The 22,408-nt window shown below is 35.8% G+C and overlaps 2 protein-coding genes across 3 annotated transcripts; one reads left to right on the top strand and one right to left on the bottom strand.

Moving 5' to 3' along the window:
* Positions 1-388: 388 nt before the first annotated feature.
* On the top strand, positions 389-13,658 carry pde5aa (phosphodiesterase 5A, cGMP-specific, a). Of its 2 annotated transcripts, XM_043237586.1 has the most exons (23): positions 389-526; positions 1,332-1,388; positions 3,238-3,621; positions 4,627-5,242; positions 6,464-6,553; positions 6,696-6,776; positions 6,935-7,024; positions 7,310-7,447; positions 7,571-7,638; positions 7,822-7,906; positions 8,538-8,616; positions 8,890-9,059; positions 9,289-9,339; positions 9,603-9,749; positions 9,856-9,981; positions 10,196-10,290; positions 10,698-10,785; positions 11,458-11,558; positions 11,663-11,740; positions 11,987-12,050; positions 12,195-12,269; positions 12,461-12,544; positions 12,695-13,658. In XM_043237586.1, exons 1-23 carry the CDS (start codon positions 432-434, stop codon positions 12,845-12,847), a joined length of 3,015 nt encoding a protein of 1,004 aa, XP_043093521.1. In that variant the 5' UTR covers positions 389-431; the 3' UTR covers positions 12,848-13,658. The 2 variants fall into 2 exon arrangements, with proteins under 2 accessions (XP_043093521.1, XP_043093529.1); XM_043237594.1 differs by lacking the exon at positions 1,332-1,388 and having other exon boundaries at positions 395-526.
* Positions 13,659-14,960: 1,302 nt separating this feature from the next.
* Positions 14,961-15,921, bottom strand: cxcl8a (chemokine (C-X-C motif) ligand 8a). The gene is made up of 4 exons (XM_043236886.1): positions 15,726-15,921; positions 15,489-15,621; positions 15,305-15,391; positions 14,961-15,181 (listed from the first exon to the last, which is right to left on the bottom strand). The coding sequence occupies exons 1-4, from the start codon at positions 15,787-15,789 to the stop codon at positions 15,169-15,171; spliced, it is 297 nt and encodes a 98-aa protein (XP_043092821.1). The 5' UTR covers positions 15,790-15,921; the 3' UTR covers positions 14,961-15,168.
* Between the last annotated feature and the right edge of the window lie 6,487 nt (positions 15,922-22,408).

Raw genomic sequence — 22,408 nt, 5'->3', positions numbered from 1 at the left:
ACGGGAGGAAGAGGAGAGGCCTTCACGGTGTGTCCTCTCCCTTCTGCTGCAGTGTGACGGAGTGCGCGTGTGTGTATGCGTGCTTGTGCGTGAAGGGAAAGGAAAGATGAAAAAGAGGGGGGAGGGAGAGAAAGAGAGAGAGAGAGAGAGAGAAAGAGAGAGAGAGGATACCGTCAGCCTGTCTTTCTCGACTACCACTGCTGCTGAGCATCTGCACAGCATCACGATGTCACAGAAGCCTCCTCCCTGCTCGGCCAATCAGAGCCCAGCTCCCCTCGGCCGCACCTCCCACTGCAGGTGACAAGAGGAATGAGCCTGGAAAGGAGAGGAGATGGGGAAATCAGAGAGATGGAGGCTGGAGAATCTGGGATGCGGTGGAGCCAGAGAAAGTCACTGGAGTGAGACGTGAGGCACGAGGAGACTGATGGGAAATGGAGCATGATGACATCAAAAACGGGAGGGATGGGAGACGAAAAGCAGATGAAAGGAGATGCAAACGAGGGAAGGAACTAAATACATTTTGGAGGTAAGCAAAAGGAGATGTAATGTGCATGAATGCGAAAAGAGGATAAGTGAATGAAAGGAAATAGTATGGGAAGATAAGGAAGATACGATGCTGTGAAATATAGTGGAGCTGCTCCCTCTAGTGGGCGTAGATATTGATACAGAAGAGGATGATGGGAAAGTTTGGGATTGCACAATACATGAACTGTCGAAAGTGAAAAAAGGAAATAGTAGATCAACAAGGATAAACATTTCTTGTTTGAGTTTGGTATTTCTGTAAGGAGTTAATGAAAAGTTAATGAAAAGAAAATGAGGTAACCTAACTAAAGCCAACGTTGTGTCAGTTTAGTAATATAATACACCTTTAAATAAAGTCTTTCATAAGTCCAAATAAATAAATAATAAAATAAGGCTGAACAATTAGATAGATAGAAAAACCTATAAATTAATAAATACAATTAAGTCAACATTTCAAATGGATCAAAACCTTCCGTCACAGTTGCCCGTAAAAAAACCTACAACAAAAATGCGTTATTTTCTGATAACTCGGATTAACTTTTTCGGTCCACTTCAAATGTTTACTACTATAAATTAACCTGTCGCTCTCTTTCTATCTATTTTACGAATAGTGTTTCTAATTTAGAGTAAAATAGTAACTGCAACTGAAAAGGATTGGATTTTGCCCGCGAAATTTCACTAAGCAAGGTTCCGTTTTTTTTTGTTTTTTTACAATTCAAGTTAGTGCCGTGTTATGTTAGCCTATAAAACCGTATAATAAAAGATGATTAATGTACTAATGTACTCTCTCACCACTTGTACTCATGTAGGCCAATGAATTGGATTCAGAACCAGCTGACAGAAATGTCGACATGCACATCTTCCAGGTAACTTTCCAGACACCTTTATTTTTATCTTTATTTCTTGAGAGTACCAGTAGAGGCCGCTAATATCAAATCAATCTTCAATTAGATGTTCGGTAGGGCAGGCTCACAAGAAAAACTAAATAAAAAGGAAAAAATAAAATTAAGTAATAAAATAAAATGTACAGCAAATCGGTATTGTATTTGTGAGTATTATACTTAACATAATTATTGTATACTTTATATCTACTTTAGAACTACTAGACTTATTTTAGTAGACTTTTTTAGAAGTAGGCGTTTTTAAATCTCCTTTCAAACAAGTTATAACCTGTTGCACTGTTGTAGTTTGAAATTGTTAAATTTATAGGAAAGGGAAGTACATTCTAGAAAAAGGAATATGGTTAAAGATTTTCTGCGTGCTTTTGCATTTTTTTGTGTGGAAACAAACACCACATCCATGGAAATTCCTGCTAATGACATCTTTAGAGAGTCTGAAATTGATTTTGAACGATGTCATTATCATAATCTATAACATACAGAATATTATAATGAGGCTTTAAATGTTTTAGCAATTTCTAAACAAAGCTTTTGGCTTTTAGGACTTTTTCTATGGTATTTTTGTAGTGATATTTGTTTACTTATTGATTTATTTATTCATTCATTCACATATTTATTATTTTATATGTACAGTTATTTTACAAAAAAAGTTAATTTTACCTTGTTATACAACACTAATGATTTTGTGATGTAGTAAATACTATAGGAAAGAAAACCAATGTAATTTCTACACCAAATAATTTAGTTTCTACACTAAATAATTTAGATTTAGTAAATGCGGTTTTGTGACACCTGGAGTTTATTTCTACTCAATGACCCATTATGCAAACACTATTGTCACCGTCATTATGTACCAATTATGTGTTCAATTGGGCAATATCTGTCTTGAAAAGGTTAACAATTTGTCTGCTTGCTTACTCACATGCTTCATTAGCATCGTTTTTTTAGTGTAACACTGTTTGAGTAAAATTTACAAACCATGAATGAAATGTACTTAATTATTGCAGAATAAACTTCAATTAATTAAATTACTCATCAAACTCTAAACTTTGCTAATTTACATAACTTAATTAGTTACGGTTACACTTAAGTTAACACTTAAATTAAACACTTAACATCTAAAGTCCACTTTAGATATTCTAACTTTGTAACTACATGTCAACTAATTGTCATCAAATTGCAATTACATGTCTAACTCTTAATAGATTAATTTGACATGTACTTTTAAAGTTTCTCATAGTCAATATGTTGTATGTCGTGGACCTAGTCTACTTATACTCTACTGACCGCTAGTTGACAAGCAGTTGCAAAGTCAGACCGTTAGTATAGAATGTCTAAAGTGTACTATCAAAAATGTGTTATCGTCGTTAATTATTATTTAGTGCAAAAAAAAAAATGACACTAATTTTACTTGTTTACTTGTTAAGTGAAACTCTTTCATCAGTGATCACTGTGTCCTCATGTCCCATTCCATTCTTTAATCATTTTGCTTATTTAGCTAAGTTTGGATCGTGTGGGGTTTGTCTATTTATGTCCACTTGACATTTTCTAATAGCTATTTGGCAGGTAGAGGCAATTAAAAACTAGAGTGCCAAGTCTTTAATAGTTCTCTGGGACACTAATCCTGTTGCCTGAATGGGCGTAACAGAACCTCTTGGTGTTATCTCATGGATTAGTTTTATATAACAGATTAGCCCCCACCTCTACTGTAGTTGTGAGGTTGGTGTAGCTGGTGACAGCAAAGCTTAATCCTTTGACCTTCTTTGGATACAGACAGTGCATCAGTGTTTTTCATCTCTCTTCATCGCTCCTTCAGGAAGGTCCAACGACCGCTCCATCTTCGTTTGGAGAGCAGAAAGGCGAGAGAAGACATGCCATGTCTGCATACGGAGTCGTTGCCCTCTTTGCCTGCTGAAGGGAGCTATGGAGCCACCTCAGCCCGCAGGGGGTCTCAGGGGTCCAGATCCAAGTCAGGTAAAAAGGGGAAGAATGGAGAGAAGGGTTCCTGTTTGGAGAGGAATGAAAGCGAGAAAGAACAGAGTGTCATCACCAGTGCCGGATGGTTCTTCTCACCTCTCTGGACCCCAGGGGCCAAAACCCAGAGACTGGGATTCAGGATGGGAAAGGAAAGCGAGAAAGTGAAGGCATGGCTGGATGATCATTCAGATTCTGCCAGATCTTACTTTAGCAGATCCTCAAGGTGAGCAGCGTAGCTGTATCTGTTCTGAGAGAATGAAATGATGTTATGCATTTTTAAATCACGCTTATCCTTTCTTCTTGTCTTAAGTTTAAACACTGCATATTTTTTTCGCTCCGGGGTAAAAGGCGTCTTTGATATTCATTTCTAAACCAACAGGTTTATCACTTTCCAAACCAACTGCTTTTCAAGATTCACGTGTATATTTCTCTGATTCTTGATGCGATCGCGTGCTGCAGCGTGGAGTTGATCATGTGCTTGCTTGATCAAAAATGCAATGTATTTTAAAATGTTGTAGATTTGAGTAGAAAACGAGAATCTATCAAAATAATGAATATATTTTGAGGACTTCTTTGTGATTTTCAGTTTGGTTTAATATAATAAAGCCACAGTTTTAAAATGATGAAAGAATATGTAAAAGTATGGTGTTTGGGGTAAAAAGCAACAAAGGCTGTTGAGGTTTTCTGAAGTAAGTTTTGAAAGAAGTCTCTTAGCTTAACCAGGCTGCATTTACTTAAAATACAGTTTATTGTGAGATATTAAGACAGTTTCAGATAAGTGTTTAAGTTTCATAATGCTAAGATTTTTTAGTGATGGAAAAACAGAATTTTTAGCAGCTTTTAGTGTCAAATGATCCTTCAAAAAATTTTTACACAATAAATGTGTAATAAAAATAGTTTTGAAAAAACCAACTTAATATTTTAACACACACACACACACACACACACATATATATATATTATATATTATATATATATATAAATTTATTTTTACTTCACCAAATGCTTATTTTATTTGTTAAAAATTGTTTATTAATATGGTGCTACCAATTTCATTTCAATTAAAACCAGGAGTCTAGTGTGAGAGTGAATGTCTTGACAAACAGCTACTTCAATATGCCAGGTTTTTAATGTAAAAATTTGGCTTTGTATTATATACTTTAGACATAGCTGTTCACAAAGTATTACAGTGCCATTTAACCTGCTGTTTGTTCCCTTCTCTTCTTAGACATTGGATGCATGGCTGTGTAGAAAGAGCCCAAGCTGCTCAAACCCTCATAAACGAGCCAAGATCTAAGTTGACAAATCTTGGCAGACGCAGGGTTTCCCACCCCCTGTGTGGGCCCTCTCGAGGACATATTCACCCAGCCGCAATGGAAAGGCCACGCTCCTGCCTTTCTGTCCATCAGATCGATGATCCGTTGTGTCTGGATCCGTCTGGGGGTCGTTCCCCTCGATCACTTCAGTCTACATACTTTACATTTTCCCCATGTATGTCAAGGTCAAAGTGTTTGACACATTCTCTGAGCTCCCCAAGACCAGCTGGACAGTGTAAAAGAGGCGAGTCCTGTAACTTCATGATGCAGCTCTTTGGCGGTCTGATTAAACCTCTACAGAACAAAATCATCTCTCAGATCCTACAGCACCTATCTGAGATCACTCAGGCCCAGCGCTGCTACCTCTCCATGACAACAGTGGACAAAACAGGTGCAAAGAGTTTGGGTCCTATCTTCCAATCAGATGAGGAGTCTGTCTACGGTTACACACAGGCAGAGTGGGACAAGTGCATTATGGGATACGTGGTCAGCACCGGGAGGTCACTTAACATCAGTGATGCCCATGAGGTAATAAATGAGGGGTGTTCCATGTCAAGTCTAATCTGGCCTCATAGTCAGTTTAGGTCACTGGTGGACTGTGGTCCAGGAATCCCCTTGTAACAGAAACACTAAGATTACTCAGGCTTTCCAGGACTGACCTGAACTAATTCTTTTTCCTAAAAACAGATTAAGTTTTAATCCAAGGTGCTTTAAGTTTGCCATTATGTGCCAGGTTATTCAAAGCTTATTTAGGGTTTTAACATTTTGATCTGAGGTGACTTCAAAGGTCTTACTGATCTATTCATTAGCGGCAAATGTGTAAATAAATAAATAGTATTGATAATATAATTCCAGTAATAAAAACAGAAACCAAAGTGTTAGTTGAACATATTCGAAGATAAAGATAATTAAGAGTGTGGTCTGAATATCTTAAATATAGTGTGCTCCAATTTAGATTTCAGTATTGCATTTGTTATGGTTTTACTGATATTAATAAATAGCAAATTCTGATATACAAATTAAAGCAATAAGCAAATAAGATAAAGAAACAGATAAATGTCAAATATTACAATTCTGAATAATTAAATATTAACAAGCTATATATTAAAATATCAAAACTTGAAATAAATTATTTTAAATTCTACACTGAAAAACATTTAATGCTGGATGCTTTGAAGCCATTTTCACTTAGAAATTGCTAGTAATTTTCACAAATAATTACAAAGAAATGCAGAAAAAAGAAAGGTTTGTTGAAGCTATTGTATTTAATGGTATTATATAACAAACATTACATTTAAGTAAGTATATATATATATATATATATATATATATATATATATATATATATATATATATATATATATATATATATATGCATATTTAGAGTAGGTGTGGGAATAAGGGATGAGATTGCGTGTAATTGCGAGACTTTATACACTTTGGGATATGTGCGTGGGAATGGAAATCCTTTCCTGATCTAAGCTTTAAACCCTGATTTGGCAGAGAGAGAGAGATGGAATGAACAGCAAAGATATGTGCTTAACTGGCATTTCCCTCTCAGAAGCCACTTAACTCCTATCTCTGTATGTTTCCAACTTCCTTGTTACACCTCTGGCATTTTTTACATTTGACTGTGCAAACAGACATAAAACAACATAAGCTGTCATCACCCCATAGTGCTGCAAGGTTTTTACATCGATGTGGTTTATTAAATCTCCTAAATGATTGAATATAACTGTGCTTTTACAGGATCCAAGATTTCAGATTGAACTGTATGAGAGGGAAGAGGACGGACCCCAAAGTATTCTCAGTGTGCCCATCCTGAACCACAAAAAAGAGGTTGGACAGTTGTAGATTCTCAATTAATATATTGTCAATATGTTATGTACCCAGATAATTACCATTAACAAGACTGATTGTATATTTTTTTAAATTATAGTTATATTTGTGATACGACATATTATCTATTGTATTTTGGCAGGTTATAGGTGTGGTCATGGCTGTGAACAAAAGCAGGCCAGGCACGTGTGTAGGCACCTTTTTCTCAGATCAAGATGAGAAAGTGAGTATTTGTCAGAAATATTTGTCAGAAAAAAACACATTTTTTTTACAGTTTTCAATTGTATGTGGCAGGACACATACCTTTAATAAATAACTAATGCATTTTCTTTACGTGTGACTTTAATGAGTCAACGAATGAGCAATCTTTTTTGTCTCTAGATGCTGTCATCACACATGGTGCTGTTCGGACTGATCCTGGAAAACAGCCAACTGTGTGAAAGTTCTGAACAAGAGAGCAAACGCAACCAGGTGTCACATAGACCCTCATTAACGACTTCCTCACTTATCTAAAATTAATCTTCAAAACAATGCATAGCTTCTTTATCTTTCAAAACTTGTTCTCTATCTTTAAATACGATATTTTAGCAATATTCTGTTAAATAAAAGGTTGCAATACAACAATATGAAAAAAAAAAACATGAATAATGTGGTACTAAATTACTTATATCCTGCATTGTACACTGCTTTAGGGATTCGTCTTGAATTCACTTTTTAATAAATCACTGTGGTTATAATTGTGCATATGATTGACAGGTACTTTTGGAATTGGCCCAGCTGGTGTCACATGACTACCCCTGCGTGGAAGACGTTCTCAGCAAACTGGCTGCTGTCATCCTGCCAGTTACAAAAGCACAATTCTGTACTGTTTTCATCTCAGAAGACAGCTCCACGGTAGTACAAGAATGAATTTATGGCCATTCATTGTTAAAGCAAAAAGGATGCTGTAGATCATAAAGCTCATACAATTCTTTAAAAAACTTAATACTGAGAGTTCTGTGTTTGTTGTTGATGCAGGAGCCGTTCTCAAAGATGGTTAATATAGAGCATAAAGAAAGCAACTGCTCTGTCCAGTGTTCTACGAGGTAAATAAATGTATATTTATAATTTGATATACATAAAATAACACCTACCTACCTTTCGTTTTTTAAGATGTTGAAAGTCAGTATTGCTCTTTAATACTAACAAACAAACAAGACGTAAAGTATTCTGTATTTATATGCATACAACAAGTTTAGCATAGTTAAGTGTGTGACTGTTATCTTTAGGGAGTTTGACAGCAATGATAACAACTACATGTATGCCGTGCATGTGCGAAACTCCATGGAGACACTGAACATTATCAGCACACCTGTAAGTTGATCTGATTCTAATCTTCACTTTCCTAATTATATAATATGTATTACCCATAACACATAGTTCTGGTATAAATATTTTTTGCAAATGAACTGATGAAATCATATGTCTACATGGAAATCAATGACATTTTAGTAATTTTAGTGACATAGTTTTTCTTCCTTTTTATATATATACTTTTGGGAAAACCATATCATCATGTGACCAAATAGTACCTCTAATCTGGGATTTTCCATTTCTATTTCAGTTGAGTTAGAGGACCAATCTTTACTTTTAACTGCGACTTTAACTTCCTCAAAAAACATCTAGTTTTCTTATTATTATATAGTAAGGTGATTGTTAAGTTTAGATATTGGGTAGGATTAAGGGGTCTAAAATATAGACAGTAAAGCTGATGATAAACAGGGCAGGCTTTTTGAGCAATTTTATACCAGTGGTGGGCTCTGTGTCTCATCTGCTAGCACATTTCCCAAAGTTACCCGGCAACATTGCTCAAAAAGTTGCCCAGTGTATCATCAACCTAAGGCATTAATATGTGCATTATAGGAATAAATAAAACTGAGAATTGGTACCTTAACTAACATATTACCTCTTTTCTGACATACACTGCTTTTGTGTGTTTTCCAAGGCCCCGATTTCAAAGGTCTCTCAGACCAGGAGTTTGATCAGCACACCTCTGAGAGGCAAACAGAGAGATAGCATCATAGGTAAATCATATATTCCCAGAAGATTTTTTGTTGTTCTTTGTTTCAGACTTATATTTATATACAGTATACTTTACATACTACTCATATGATGTTATACTGCATGCAATAAGAGTATAGTGCTATGCATTTAACATGGAAAACAGTTCAGATCACTGGGTTTTTGAGAATTTTTGTCCAAACGTTTGGCTCCATTTGTCTACATATCTGCAGGAATTTAGAGGGTTGATTCTGACATTGGTATGAAAATAGTCTTTTTTTCCCTTTTTTGTATAGGTGTGTGCCAGCTAGTCAATAAAATGGCTTTCACTGATACAGAGGTTTTTAGTCGAGCTGATGAGCACCTCCTGGAGGACTTTGCGGTGTACTGTGCTCTAGGATTACAAAAATTCAACGCGCAGCAGAGGGCAGATAAAACCAGAGCCAAGCTGGCTGTGACTAAAGAGGTAGGAAATGCCATCACATTCCTTTTTGAGTCACTGGAAATCACTTTATACTGTAAGAATTGTGAGCAAGTGATCTAAATACCGACTCATCAGTCACACAATACCAGGGTTGATTTACACTGGAAAATCTAATATTTATTCTACAGATTTTAGCAATAAACATACATTGTTTTTCTTTTGCTATTCACACTGTGTATGAATATGGGTGTGTGATTGTTTGCACCCTCAGGTCTTATCTTATCAAATCTCTGCTTCACAAGAGGAAATTGATGCATTGGAGGTAACCTTTTAAAAACTCTCCTTTTACTTCCCTTTAATTTTTCTTTCAAATCAAATGCACCTCTAGTTCTACATCTGCACATGACTGAATTAACAGTCGAAACTGTTGTGCAACTGCATTAAAGCCTGCAAATGTTGATGTGATAGACAGAACTTGCAACTTCCTGTGGTTAGAGCTTTTTCTGGTGTATGTTTGTGGTTTTGTCAGTTGCACTTGTACACAAGTTTTTTTTTCAGTGTGTCATTCATTATCCTCTACTCTAGGAGGCTGTCATCCCATCAGCAGCTGCCCTCTGTTTACTTGATTTTGGCTTCAGTGATTTTGATATGTCCCAGACTGCAATGACTCAGGCCGTTGTGCGCATGTTCCTGGATCTCAATTTGCCCCAGGAGTTCAGCATTGACTACAAGGTTTCTGGATTAATCCCCATCTAACGTCACTATTAACAATCAGGCTTTGACTAATACTTTTGTGTAAGCTGTGGATGTACAATTGGTATTTCCTTTTCTTCTTCAGACCCTGTGTCAGTGGGTTCTGAGCGTACAGAAGGGCTACAGGAGCAATGTAGTCTATCATAACTGGAGTCACGCATTGCGCACAGTCCAATGTATGTTTGCCCTGGTGCAGACGACGGAACTAAAGGTCAGGTTATAATCTGTTGATTAACAGCTTGTCCTACTCTTTTAAATTTAGCAGTGCACACTGAGTTAACAAGTTAAAAGGTTTACGCTGAGAAAACTGGATTAAGTGAATTATTAGTTAATTAATCCCTGTCCTTCCACATCTCTGATATTTCACTGCCCTCACATTCGGTGTCATTCCAAGCTTGCTTAATCTCTGATGTTCTTTAATCCAGAGCAATTTTAGCAGTCTGGAGGTTCTTGCTCTCATGATTGCCAGTCTGTGCCATGACTTGGACCACAGAGGAGTAAATAACTCTTACATAGAGAGGTAAGTACAGTGCAGTACTACAACCACCACTGTGCTAAAGAAAATACTTAACTATGGTGTTATTATGATCTGTCTGAATGTATAGTGTTACACTGGCCCAGCAAATATTTGAACACGTTTAAACAAGTAATTATGCATGAAAATATTTACGTTTTGAGGTGTGGCAAGCACGTTTTTGGGCCACTCTGTAGTGCTGTGAGAGCTATGTAGATGTAGCACTATGATTTTTAATTAAAAACGCTTAAATAATTATTTAAGAACACAATAACTATAAATATTTAAACCCTGTTTCTTTGTAAATGTACTTAATATTTAGTTTGATAAATATATACAACATTACAATGCTGTGCATTGACACACTGTTTTCTTTCTCTCTTTTCCCCTTTCTTCCTCTCTCTGTGTCTTAGGACTAATCAGCCACTGGCACAACTGTATGGTCACTCGTCTCTGGAGCACCATCATTATGACATGTGCCTTCTCATTCTCAACATACCCGTAAGATCCATCTATCCATTAGTCTGTCCATTTATCCATACATCTATCCATAACATCAATTCCATGAATCCATCAAACCTGTTGTCCATTCTTTCATTCATAACATCCATCAATCCAATCACCCATTTACCATCCATCCATTAATTTCATCCATCCTTCTTGTTTTTCATCCATCCATCCTCCATCAGTCCATAACATCATGCGTTTATAGCATTCATCCATTCAGCCATCCATCCATTTATCCTCCATCTGTCCATAACATCATGTGTCTATAGCATCCATCCATTCATCCATTCATCTATTCATGTGTTTATAGCATCTATCGATTCATTATTCACCCATTCAGTCATCTATCTATTCATCCATCCATAATGTCCATCTATCCATCCATAAATCCATTCATCTTGTTGACCAGTCATCCGGTCATAACATAATTGCATTCATCCACCCATCCATTCATAGCATCCATTAATTCAATAGAATCAATCCTTAAGATTCATCCTTAGTATACATCCATTCATAACACTCATCCATCCATAATATTCATCCATAGTATCCTTACAATTTGTCTGTCCATCCATCTATTTGGTATCCATCTGTCTCTTTATTCATTAGTTTTTAAATCCATGCACAACTGCTTTAAACTCAACATTCAACATTCTTCTCTCTCAGGGCAGTCAGATTCTCAGCTCACTCTCATTGAACGAATACAGGACCTGTGTGCAGATGATTGAGAAGAACATTCTGGCAACAGACCTTGCTTTCTATATAGAGTAAGCATTAATCATTTTTCCATTTCGAGTTGTAAACACAGATATTTACACAAAATACATAAAAAAAACTTTATGTGTCTGTATGTGTTTGTTTATTCCTAAAGGAAGAGAGCTAAGTTCTTTAAACTTACTCAGAGTAACAGCTGTCTTTGGACAGATGAAGGACACAGAGAACTGCTTAGGTAAAAAAATATACAAACATCTTTTGGAAGAATATTCACATTAATGGACGCTAATCACACATTTATAAAAAACTAAAATCATCAATAAAAATATACATGTATTTCTTTTCCTGCCTTCTAACAACACATACACTCAATCGGCTCTCTTTGGTTCTAAGTGTAACTAGAACAGGAAACTTTCACCACATTTGTTTGCTTATGACCACTTCCTGTATCTATATTAACTGATGTTCTTGATCTGAATAGGTCAATGCTAATGACAGCAAGTGACATATGTGCAATAACCAAACCATGGCCAGTTCAGAAGCGGGTGAGCGTCTCCCACACATACATTTACATGCAAACATGCAGATACACCACAACCACACATGCATTCAAGCGCACACACACTCAGAGAAACGCACCTATTTATGCACATACCCAAATCTCTCTTTGTTTCTCCTCACATTGACAGATTGCTGAACTTGTAGCGACAGAATTTTATGCACAAGGAGACAGAGAAAAGTATGAATTACAAATTCAGCCAATGGTAAGTCTATAAGTCTATACGTTAAAGAATTATATCTTCCTCTGCTTGTATACTTTTTTGTGCAAGAAGACATTATATTTAAGAGACGAGGGAAACACGTAGTTTTTTAGTTTTTTATTTTGTTAACAAAACGTTACAGGTGTGTCGTTTAATCAGAAGTTTGAGTCATATATTGAATCTCTTTCTCACAGCATGTGATGGATCGTGAAAACTCGACTCGTTTACCTCACATGCAGGTTGACTATATTGATGGGATTTGCTCTCCACTCTATGAGGTGAGGGCTTGCCTGCACACATCCTGTTAGAAATGTGTGTCAGTATGTGTGTTTAAGTGAGTAAGAGACATTTCTGCTGCAATGCCTCCATGTTGCAAAAGAAGCATTCAGTCTGTACCTACTGTTTCTGTGGTTTTCCTTCTTTCTCAGGCCCTGGCCAGCATTTGTAAGTCCTCTTCACCTCTAAAAGAAGGTTGCAGAAGGAACAGAAAACACTGGCAACAGCTGGCGGATGATGGAGAGGATAAAGAAAGGATAAAAAGTAAAGGAAAAACAGATGGAGAAAGGGAGGAAGCAAGTTAAAGCTATGCAAACCCTTGGCCAACCACTCACAGAGTGGACCAGCGGGTCATATCTGATATTCAGATTATTACTTTATATGATGAAATTAAAACTATTAACATGTTAGCATGTTAGCGAGATATGATTTACAGCCCTCTGGCTGCCATTCAAAACTAAAGCAAAGACAACAAGGAAATAGATAAAGAATTGAACTAAATAGTTTAACAAGATGAAAAAGATGCAATGAAATACACACTTGCATTTTTGATGTACCTATATCGACACTGGTGTACTGTAGTCCAAAACAAGCAGTCCTGCCCATCTTGCCATTCTTGATTTTTAAACGAGTTACAGAATTTATGTGGGAAACATCTCAAGTTACTCAAGAGTAGTTCCTGGTTGGCTTTGTCACACTAGTGAATCATTACTAAATCATTTTATAGTTAGCGTTTTCAAAACACGTGTCAACCTTTTGTGTTTAAGAGATTGCGTTAAGTGCATAACTTCATATTGTTCCAAACCCACGAGACCTTTGTTCACCTTCTGAACACTAATTTTGATATTTTTGATGAAATTCAAGAGCTTTCTGACCCTCCCTAGACAGTGAAGTAACTGAAAGTTTCCCAAGCCCAGAAACATTATATTTTGTGTGAACTATCCCTTTAAGCTGTTTAAGGAAGCACAATTTATATTTTATTTCATGGAATAATGTTAATGTTTATTCATCAAAAAAGGATTCATTTTGATTAAGTTCATGTGCTGGAAACACTGAAAAACTAGAAACATATTGTTCATGGAGGAATTTCTAACAATAAAAAATGTTTTATTTTAAGACATGATTAATGTCTGTTATGTTTTAGAGTAAACTAATATTGTTGTCTTGGTAACACTTGGTAATGAACTATTTGCTTATTAGCATGCTCATATTAAATGATCATAACTCTACACCTAAACATAACTAGTACAACGGCTACCTTACTATCGATAAGCAGCAAATTAGGAGTTTACTGAGGGGAAACACTTAGATAATAGTGAATGTGTTCCCTGATCTGAAGAGTTTCCATTGTTTTTATTTGATTTATTGCCATCCACATTGTTTATTGCATATTGACCTGTTAAACAAAAATCACAGCCACGAATATTTCTTATTATATGCTTAAATGTTTGTCATTGTTCAGCGTGCAATGAAATTAGCAGCAGATTATGGGGGTGTGTCTGATGGTGCAACAGAATGGTGTTTTCCCTTGATGTGGTCTTCACGTGACCTGTGGCAACATTCTGCCTTTCAGACCTACTCAGTACATGCAGGGCAATGCTCTGGGAGACTGACAGCAAAATGAGTTGCTTGCACACAGACTTTCACTTTTTAAAGAACCTTTAAATCCATTTTACCATTACCAGAGAAGTTGAACTAAATTCTAAGAATAATTTGCTGCCCCTGATGTTCCCTGATTTTATTACATTTTAATAAATGTCTGATGTTGTTGACAAAAAATGGGGACACACAGTTCGCAAACCTTATGAAACGTGCACGTGTGACTGAAAAACAACCTTGTTTTGATATGAAATATCATTAAGTGTTGCTGTTCATAAAATAAGTGTTGCTTTTCATCAACACTCATCAAATAGCATATGGGTGATTAAACCCTTCTCTGTGGACATGCAGTTTTAGATGTAGCAAGAAGACAATAAGAGCCATAGATTTCACATAGTAATGATAAAATTAAACTGAAGTGGATAATTGTGATAAATACATTATTTTATTAATCCCATATTTCACTTTTAAACCTAATAGCAGTTACGATTGATGGACATGCTTTGTCCTATGTCTCAAGTCAAGAGTGACATATATCATGTTGTGAGTTTAGAGGATCCTTTTAGCAAAAGAAACTAATAATAATAATAATAATAATAATAATAATAATAATAATAATAATAATAATAATAATAAAATATAATAATATAATTAAAAAAATATATATATATATATATATATATATATATATATATATATATATAAAATAAAAATGCAAATTAGTAAAAACCATTGTATTAAAATATAATAATATAATGTTGATGCAAATTAGTAAAAATAATTTTATTAATATATTATTAATAATAACAGTAATTCAAATTAGTACAAAATCATTTTATTACAAAATATATAATAAATAAATACATAGATATAAATACAACACGCAACACTTTTGTGAACAACATTCAACATTGAACAAACTGTTTTAAGCATAACCAAACACTGTTCCCATTGGTACAGTTTAATATGTCAGATGCGGCCATATCTTTCATATCTTCAGGCTCAACTTCACAGATGACCCAGCCATTCATAGGGTTTTGCTGCAAAACAGGCATAAAAAGGTATTTGGTTTATTTCCTTGACAAATATAATGAGACCTGATACATGTTTTTTCTCTAGCTTTAAACATCTCAAACATGTGGTGAGGATTTATTGACACTTACTTGGCAAGGATCCTCTCAATGACCTTCTTAACCCAGGGTGCAGTAGGGTCCAGACAGATCTCTTTCCTGGATCCCTTCAGGGTTGCACTGTGTTACAAATAAAGAAAGAAAAAACATTAAGAACCCTATTTGATGTTAAGTTTGTACTCTGTAAGTGTTATAGCATTATGAGTGCGAAACTCACATGATCTCTGTGTCTTTACAGTGTGAGCTCGGAGGGAAGAGCTCCACACTTTCTATGTGTTTTCCGATGCGTCGACTCTCAGTCTCAATGCAGCGACACCGTGGATCTACACCCAGGCCTCTAAGGCTCATTCCTGAAAGCAAAATAATAAGTTATTGTTTGATCACATACACTCGTTTGTACTGACTATGGTTAATTATTACCAAGGAATATTGCCAAATACTGCAATCCACTTACCTTCACAAATGGTCAGGAATCCGAGGCATACGATAACAGAGACTAAAAAGATTTTGCAGTGCATTCTTCAAAAGAGAAACTTAGATTTACAATCGGAAACTAACAAAAAGTAAAAGTAAATATAGAGTTTGGATGCTAGACGCTTGAGATGTTCAGATCGGTCGGTGTATTCTGTCCACATGTGGAACTTGCAGCTCTTTTATAGCTCCATCCTGGATATGAGTCAGATGGGAGTTGTGCAAGATCTCAGGCTGGGAAAGTTTTTGCTGATGTCACGAGTATGTGAACCTCGTCATGTCATTCATATGATTAAAAAAGTGCCAGTGAGCCTCAGGAATTTTTTTTAACTTTGACATGCCGCCATATTACTTTACCTATCATGTTTCTCAGCCAAAAAGGTGAAACATATGATCACACACACGCTTTCAAATCATGAATTATGCAGTTGGAAGTTTTATTTACTCACGTTTTCTATGGAGTGAAAAATGCAAAAATTTAATTTTGTATTTATTATTTATTTTAATGTTTATTTATTTTAATTATATTTAGTTATTTGTAAATCTTTTTTTTTCCTGTAAATTTACATTATTCATTTGGGAAAATACACCAAGGAGCTAATTTAACCAACAATAAATGCAGTTAAAAGCATCGTTCAGGTTGAGTAACTGCATATATATTATATATATATATGAAATATATATAAAACTGTATATAGTTTTTATATAACATTGTATAATTTTATAATATTATTTTAAGAAACATGATATTATTCTGCATATTGCTACAATAAGGAAAAGAACATGTAAATTGCAATGCAAAGCTCTTTGCAGAGACACAAATTAATCAACATATTTAAGGTTCCGATGAACCTAAAATTGGACTTTCCAGAGGAAGTGGACATGCAGGCTAACACGTTTGATTAGTTTGCACAATCCTATTTCCTATAACAAAAAAAAAAGAGATATATGTGGTACATTTGTCACCATAAACTGCCTCTTCTTGGAGAAAGTAGCATATTCCTAGAAAGCAGGTGTGGGGCTGCCTCATTTTTTTTTTAATTAATGTTAACATGTTGAGAACTGTTATTGTTGTAATTGAGTTAATAATTGCATTTTCTAAAGAATCATTGGTTGTGGATTTGACAGTGTATGAGACAAAAATGGGCTCACTACCAAAATTTACTTGCTTTTAAAAAAACACAGACTGCTGCCAAACCACAAATATCTCTCTCTTGGGAAATAGTTTATCCCCCATTGCAAAATGTTTGCTAAAGACATTAAACAGTCTCATTTTGGTCTCAAACTATTCTTTTAAAAGCACAACAGAAACAAAGCAACGTTAAACATAATTCCAGGCAAAGTCATCAAAAAATAAACTACAGCTTGGCTTTAGGAATTGTTTGCTGTGAAGGAACCGTGCAGTATAAAAGTCACCTGATTCTCAAATATTCTGCACATTTATTGCAACAGAATTGCAATGAAGTATCAATGGCACTATGAACAGTACTATCACTCACCTACTGTAACAAAACAACACTCTTAGTGTGTCTGATCCTATGTGTGTTTATTAATAGAGGAGACTCTAGTGAGTCACACTTTGCACATTAAACATTTAAGAAGTCGGTTTCTGAAGAAACACACTAAAAAAGAAGTATAGTCTTACCAACTGAATTTCCAAGAAAAAAGTATAAGTTTATTTTACCTTAACATTTTGGATCTGTGATCAGTTGCATTGAATTATAGAAGCATAACATTAAAGAATGCATGAGAATAAATTATGCAGTAGTTTCACATTGCCTTTATGTATTCTGTTCTCATTTACTCCATTTGCAAAAAAAAAAAGAAGAAAAAAGTATTATATATTAATAACATATTATTATTGTTCCTAAATTGCTCTTTTCACGCTTTTTTTGAAGGTCATTTTCGTCATTGACAAACCTAATGGCTTTTGCCTCAATAAACTCTGCTAAATAATTATTTTAAGTGTATGCTTAGTTTAAGGATTAGGGATTTAAAATATGGTCATGCAAAATATGTGCTTTAAGTACTAATAACCAACCAATGTATTAATAATAGCATGCTAATAAGGAACTAGTTAGTAATATCAATTGTTCCCTGCAGTGTTAACATTGTTCCCCACAAGACAGTTCTGTTTACAATTTTCATTTATGAAGCACCACACCTTTTTCAGAAAACTGGATTGTTTAGCTCATGAGTTTCAAGAAATCTTTCAGGAAGAACTGTGTCCTAATGACTAATAATTATAGGCTGTTTTCAGACTTAAGTCCTTTTAAAGAGCCAAGTCCAGACCCCTTTGTGTGGACCGAGTGAAAAAGAACAGTTTTCATTGTGTTCACACTATCGTAGTTTCAAAAAAAAGGACTCAGATGCCTTTTTTGTTCCACTTAAGCAGTAATGGTGTCTCAGAGCTCTTCATGTTTAGCTTTCTGGATCTAATCCAGTTCACCGTTAGATAGCTGACATTAAAGGTATGTAAAAGTATGTAGCATAAAGGCATTTAAGCTCAAATGAAAGACTTTTTTAGACCTGCACAGATAAATAGAATGCCAAGTGGGGTTGGGTCAATGTGTATGGTAACTTATTAAACTGTAACGTGACTGTAAAAAGTTACAGTTCAGATACAAAAAAGGTTTTCACAAAAAATAAAATAAATAAACTGCTTTACATTTTTCAGGCACAGTACAGGTGTGATTAAATGCAGCATTTAAGTGAGAAATGTACTAATCAAATGAATAAAATGCATATTATTTATTGTATGAATAATGTAGATTCTACTGACTTTCATATTAGGCTGCTGTACTAGACCTACAATACAGCACAGATCAGTAATGTCACACCCCTGGACTTTACGTTCTTTCATTCCCTGTGTGCTCATTTTGTCTTCCATGATTGTATTGTTATGTCCAGGTGTGTGTTGGTAATTATCTTCATTACCTTCCCCTTATAAGTTTGATTCTATTAAGTGTTAGTTCGTCAGGTCTCATCTATACTACATCGAGGTATACACGTGGTTGTTACCCTTCTGTCTGCAAATGCCTTACTTTGGATTTATTAATAGACTGTTAATTGTTATCTTTCATCTTCTGCTGTCACGGTGAGGAGAGCCGTTCCCGTTCAAGATTCCCGCGGATGCCGTTCAGCAATCAAGGCCAGGAGAGCCTCCACTGGTTCCGTCCAGCTCAGAAAGGGGTTCCCGATACACCAGTGCCAGCGCCTCGTGAACACCCTCCAGTGCCTGGTAGGCTCTATCCAGTGGCCGCTCCTCAAGAACGTCCTCAAGTGTTAAGCCCAGAGGAGATTAAAAACTTAGCTTCCGTCTGCCACACTGCTCACCCTCAGCCCACCATCTGTGTGTTGGATTCGTCACGGGTCTGCCAGTCTCCATCGTTGTCTTTGCTGGAGAATCTCTTGACTCCTCATTGGCCATTTGACTTGTTGGCTCCACAGTGGCTCCTAGCTCCCTCCTCTCCACTGTGGCCCGTCAGTTCACCAGCTCCGCAGTGATCTCTCATCCCTCCAGCTCCATATTGGTCTATTGTCTGACTTTGCCTTGTCCCTCCATCCCTCCATCATGGCTGTGGCCCGGGTCCTATCTGCCTTCTCCTTCTCCAAGTCCCTTCAATCTCCTCCCTCTATCTGAACCACCCTGAACTCCGTTAGTCATTCTTTTTCTGGGTGTCCATTCTCCACCAGAACCTCCTCCAATGTTGTCTGCCTACCTTCCTGCCAACCCTTCACCTGTCCCTTGACACCAACCCACATCCACGCCTTTGTCCTCCTCCATATTCCACGTTTGCCTTTCCTGGAGGGAGGCAAAATGTCACACCCCTGTTTTTTTTTTTTTTTTTGTTCATTCATTTCCCATGTGCTCTGAATGAGACCTAGTTTCTGTCTCCCGTGATTGTATCTTTGTGCGCTACTTCCAACACCACGACATGTATATTAATACACATGCGTTTCTTTCCTAGATGTAGACATTCAGCTGAGACAAAAACAAATCTTTGACTGTAATCTATGTTTGAAACAGAGACGTCTGGGGAAACTAGACAGGAAACTATTAAATAACTGTTCTCGTAGTGTGAATCGCTAATCATCTTATCTGATAAGGAAACGACCTGCATGGGCTTGTCCCTCAAACAAGGCATCTATTATTCCCAGCTTCTTGCATAATAATATATTGATTACACAAGGGATGCAAATTACAGGGATCTTAGGTTAAAATAAGTTCATAATGCAGTCATATAGACTTTAAGTTTATTATGTCTTAAAAGGAGTAGCAGTATAATAAAAAAATATAAGAATATACAATATGATAATAATATACAATCAATCATTTTATTTTGTCTATTTAAAAACTAAAATCTAGCATTTTAATAGCTAGCCTACACCTGGAAAAGAAATGTTTTGTCTTTACTAGACAAGAAAGAGTTCAGTCTATGATTGTCATTGAGGAAATGTAAAAATGGGAAATTTTAATCTCTTCATCTTGAGTGAGTCAGACACACTTGTTTAGTTTAGGGTGTGTGTGTGTGTGTGTGCTGTGTTCAAAATGGCATACTACCATTCAACTCCTACTATATTGCAGTATGCCGTGTATATACTTTGCACGGAAAACCCAGATCACCTGCTATATTAGCTGAAATTTGATGTATGCATCTGAAGACATTGGATACTGTTTCCCAGTAGGCAACACACTCCATGTGACTTTCATCTTCAAACGTGTGAGTGAACTGGAGGCGGATATTAATTCCGATCAAGTCAAATGATGTCACCTTTATCTGTGTAGCACTTTATACAGTACTGGTTGTTTCAAAGATATAAAATAATAATAATAATCATAATACTGCAGTAAAATAATATATATATATAAAATACATCTGCCACCTAATTACTATTTACACACCTATTGCTAAAGAAAACGCTGCTATTTTAGTGTAAACAAAATTTTGCATTATTCGCATATTTAGTGTAACTAGAATATATCAATTTTTCTAATTAGTGTAACTGCAAAAATGCAATTGTTCAGTTAAAGACAGCTCATTGCTGATTTAGTTCTGTCAAATATGTCAAGTTTATCAATTGATGAAACGAGTTCAATTGGGCTGTATTGGGTTGTTTACTCCTATAAGCCTTTTTACCAAGCTTTTGTAAAAATAACAGGGTGCACATTTGTTCGACAATTTAGAACACCATTTTGAAATATTTATTGTATACCGTTTTGCCGACTACTCCTCGAAACAGTATGAGATTTTGAACATTTCAGCAGGGGTGCCTCCAGGACAGGTTTGAAAACCACTGCATTACATGCTTACCCGTTTCATAGTCACATTATCACCATACTCAACTCATATGGAGCCACTTGAAAACTTTTTACCATTATAGTGTTTAAAATTGGGTTGTGGAATCCTGGAAGTTTTGTTTGGGACATCTTCATAGGACTATGCGGTCATACGCACTTTTAAAAAGGAGAAGTTATACTAAACTCTCTAAACTCATTGACTTTGAATTTCCGTGTTTTCCCCTGATTGCGCAAAGATTATGATGTGCATACTTAATAAACTTGCTTATGTAGGATTTAAAAAAAAAAAAAAAAAGAAGCTGTCTGTGTTATGAAATACAAAATTTCATGTTTCAAAAAAACAGTACCTAAGCAGTATTTAGACCCAAAAATGTTTTGAGCCGATTTCTGACTCTTTCCACTCTTGAGTCAGGCCAAATTTCAGACAGTCGGATGAATTTCTGGTGTCAGAAATTTCACTCACCCCTCGTGAGGATATCGCACAATTAAAGCATTGATATGAAGAATCAATAGCCCTCAATGCCCCTGCATGAAAACAGGAGTTTAGCTATTTAAACACTATTCCAGCAAGAAAAGAAAAAACGAAAACAGGGAGATATTTAAAATAAAATAAGTTAGTCATATTTTGTTCAATTTTGCAATCAGAGATAAAGACAAACACGTTGCTAAATTATAAATATTTTAGTTTTAAACCACGAAGACGAGCCAGTGCATATAACTTCAATCTGTATACAATACAGCTGTCACGCTGTGGTTGAGGGAGAAGGCGCACTCAACCATGAAATAATCTTTAACAAAGCATCAAATAACATACAGGCAGAAAGACCAACAGAAACCACACGCATCTAAGGATGAAGACCAAAAAAACCTGAACTCAAACACACAGGGCTTTTAAACACAAGGTAATTGACACAAATTAACTAGACACACCTGAACGTAATGAGACATTAGTGGGTCACACAGAGCACATGGGAGCTGAAAACAACAACAAAGGAGTCCAAATACGTGACGATAGTGCGATCACAGTGCACTCAGATCAAAACAGTTAATAATCGACTCTGGGCCTGAAATATTTTTTTATAACTAATCAAACTACAAATAAAAACAGAGATTTTCTAACAGGCTAAAATAGGGCCCAATAATCAATCAATCAATATTCTTTTAAAATATAGTGCTTTTAACAATACAGATCGTGTCAAAGCACTGAACAGTATCAAATAGGAGAATAGAGTGATAGTAATGTATAACGAAAAGATTAAACACTTCCGGTCTGTGTAATCACATAGATAACCGACGATAATCATTAGAAATTACGTCTCCCCTACGAGTAAGCCAGAGGCAACATTGGCAAGGAACCAAAACCC

Source organism: Puntigrus tetrazona, chromosome 1, assembly GCF_018831695.1.
Source record: "Puntigrus tetrazona isolate hp1 chromosome 1, ASM1883169v1, whole genome shotgun sequence".
In the NCBI taxonomy this organism is placed as follows: Eukaryota; Metazoa; Chordata; class Actinopteri; order Cypriniformes; family Cyprinidae; genus Puntigrus; species Puntigrus tetrazona.
Note: the sequence above shows the minus strand (reverse complement) of the source record. Positions and strands in the feature narration are given on the sequence as shown.

Bases quoted from the DNA above. Each gene is read 5' to 3' on its own strand.
- cxcl8a (XM_043236886.1), bottom strand. From the start codon at position 15,789: ATGCACTGCAAAATCTTTTTAGTCTCTGTTATCGTATGCCTCGGATTC. The intron at 15,622-15,725 runs GTAAGTGGATTG...TTTTGCTTTCAG, and splicing joins ATTCCTGACCATTTGTGAAG to GAATGAGCCTTAGAGGCCTG. The intron at 15,392-15,488 runs GTGAGTTTCGCA...TTTGTAACACAG, and splicing joins TGTAAAGACACAGAGATCAT to TGCAACCCTGAAGGGATCCA.
- pde5aa (XM_043237586.1), top strand. From the start codon at position 432: ATGGAGCATGATGACATCAAAAACGGGAGGGATGGGAGACGAAAAGCA. The intron at 6,554-6,695 runs GTTGGACAGTTG...GTATTTTGGCAG, and splicing joins TCCTGAACCACAAAAAAGAG to GTTATAGGTGTGGTCATGGC. The intron at 9,750-9,855 runs GTTTCTGGATTA...TTTCTTCTTCAG, and splicing joins AGTTCAGCATTGACTACAAG to ACCCTGTGTCAGTGGGTTCT.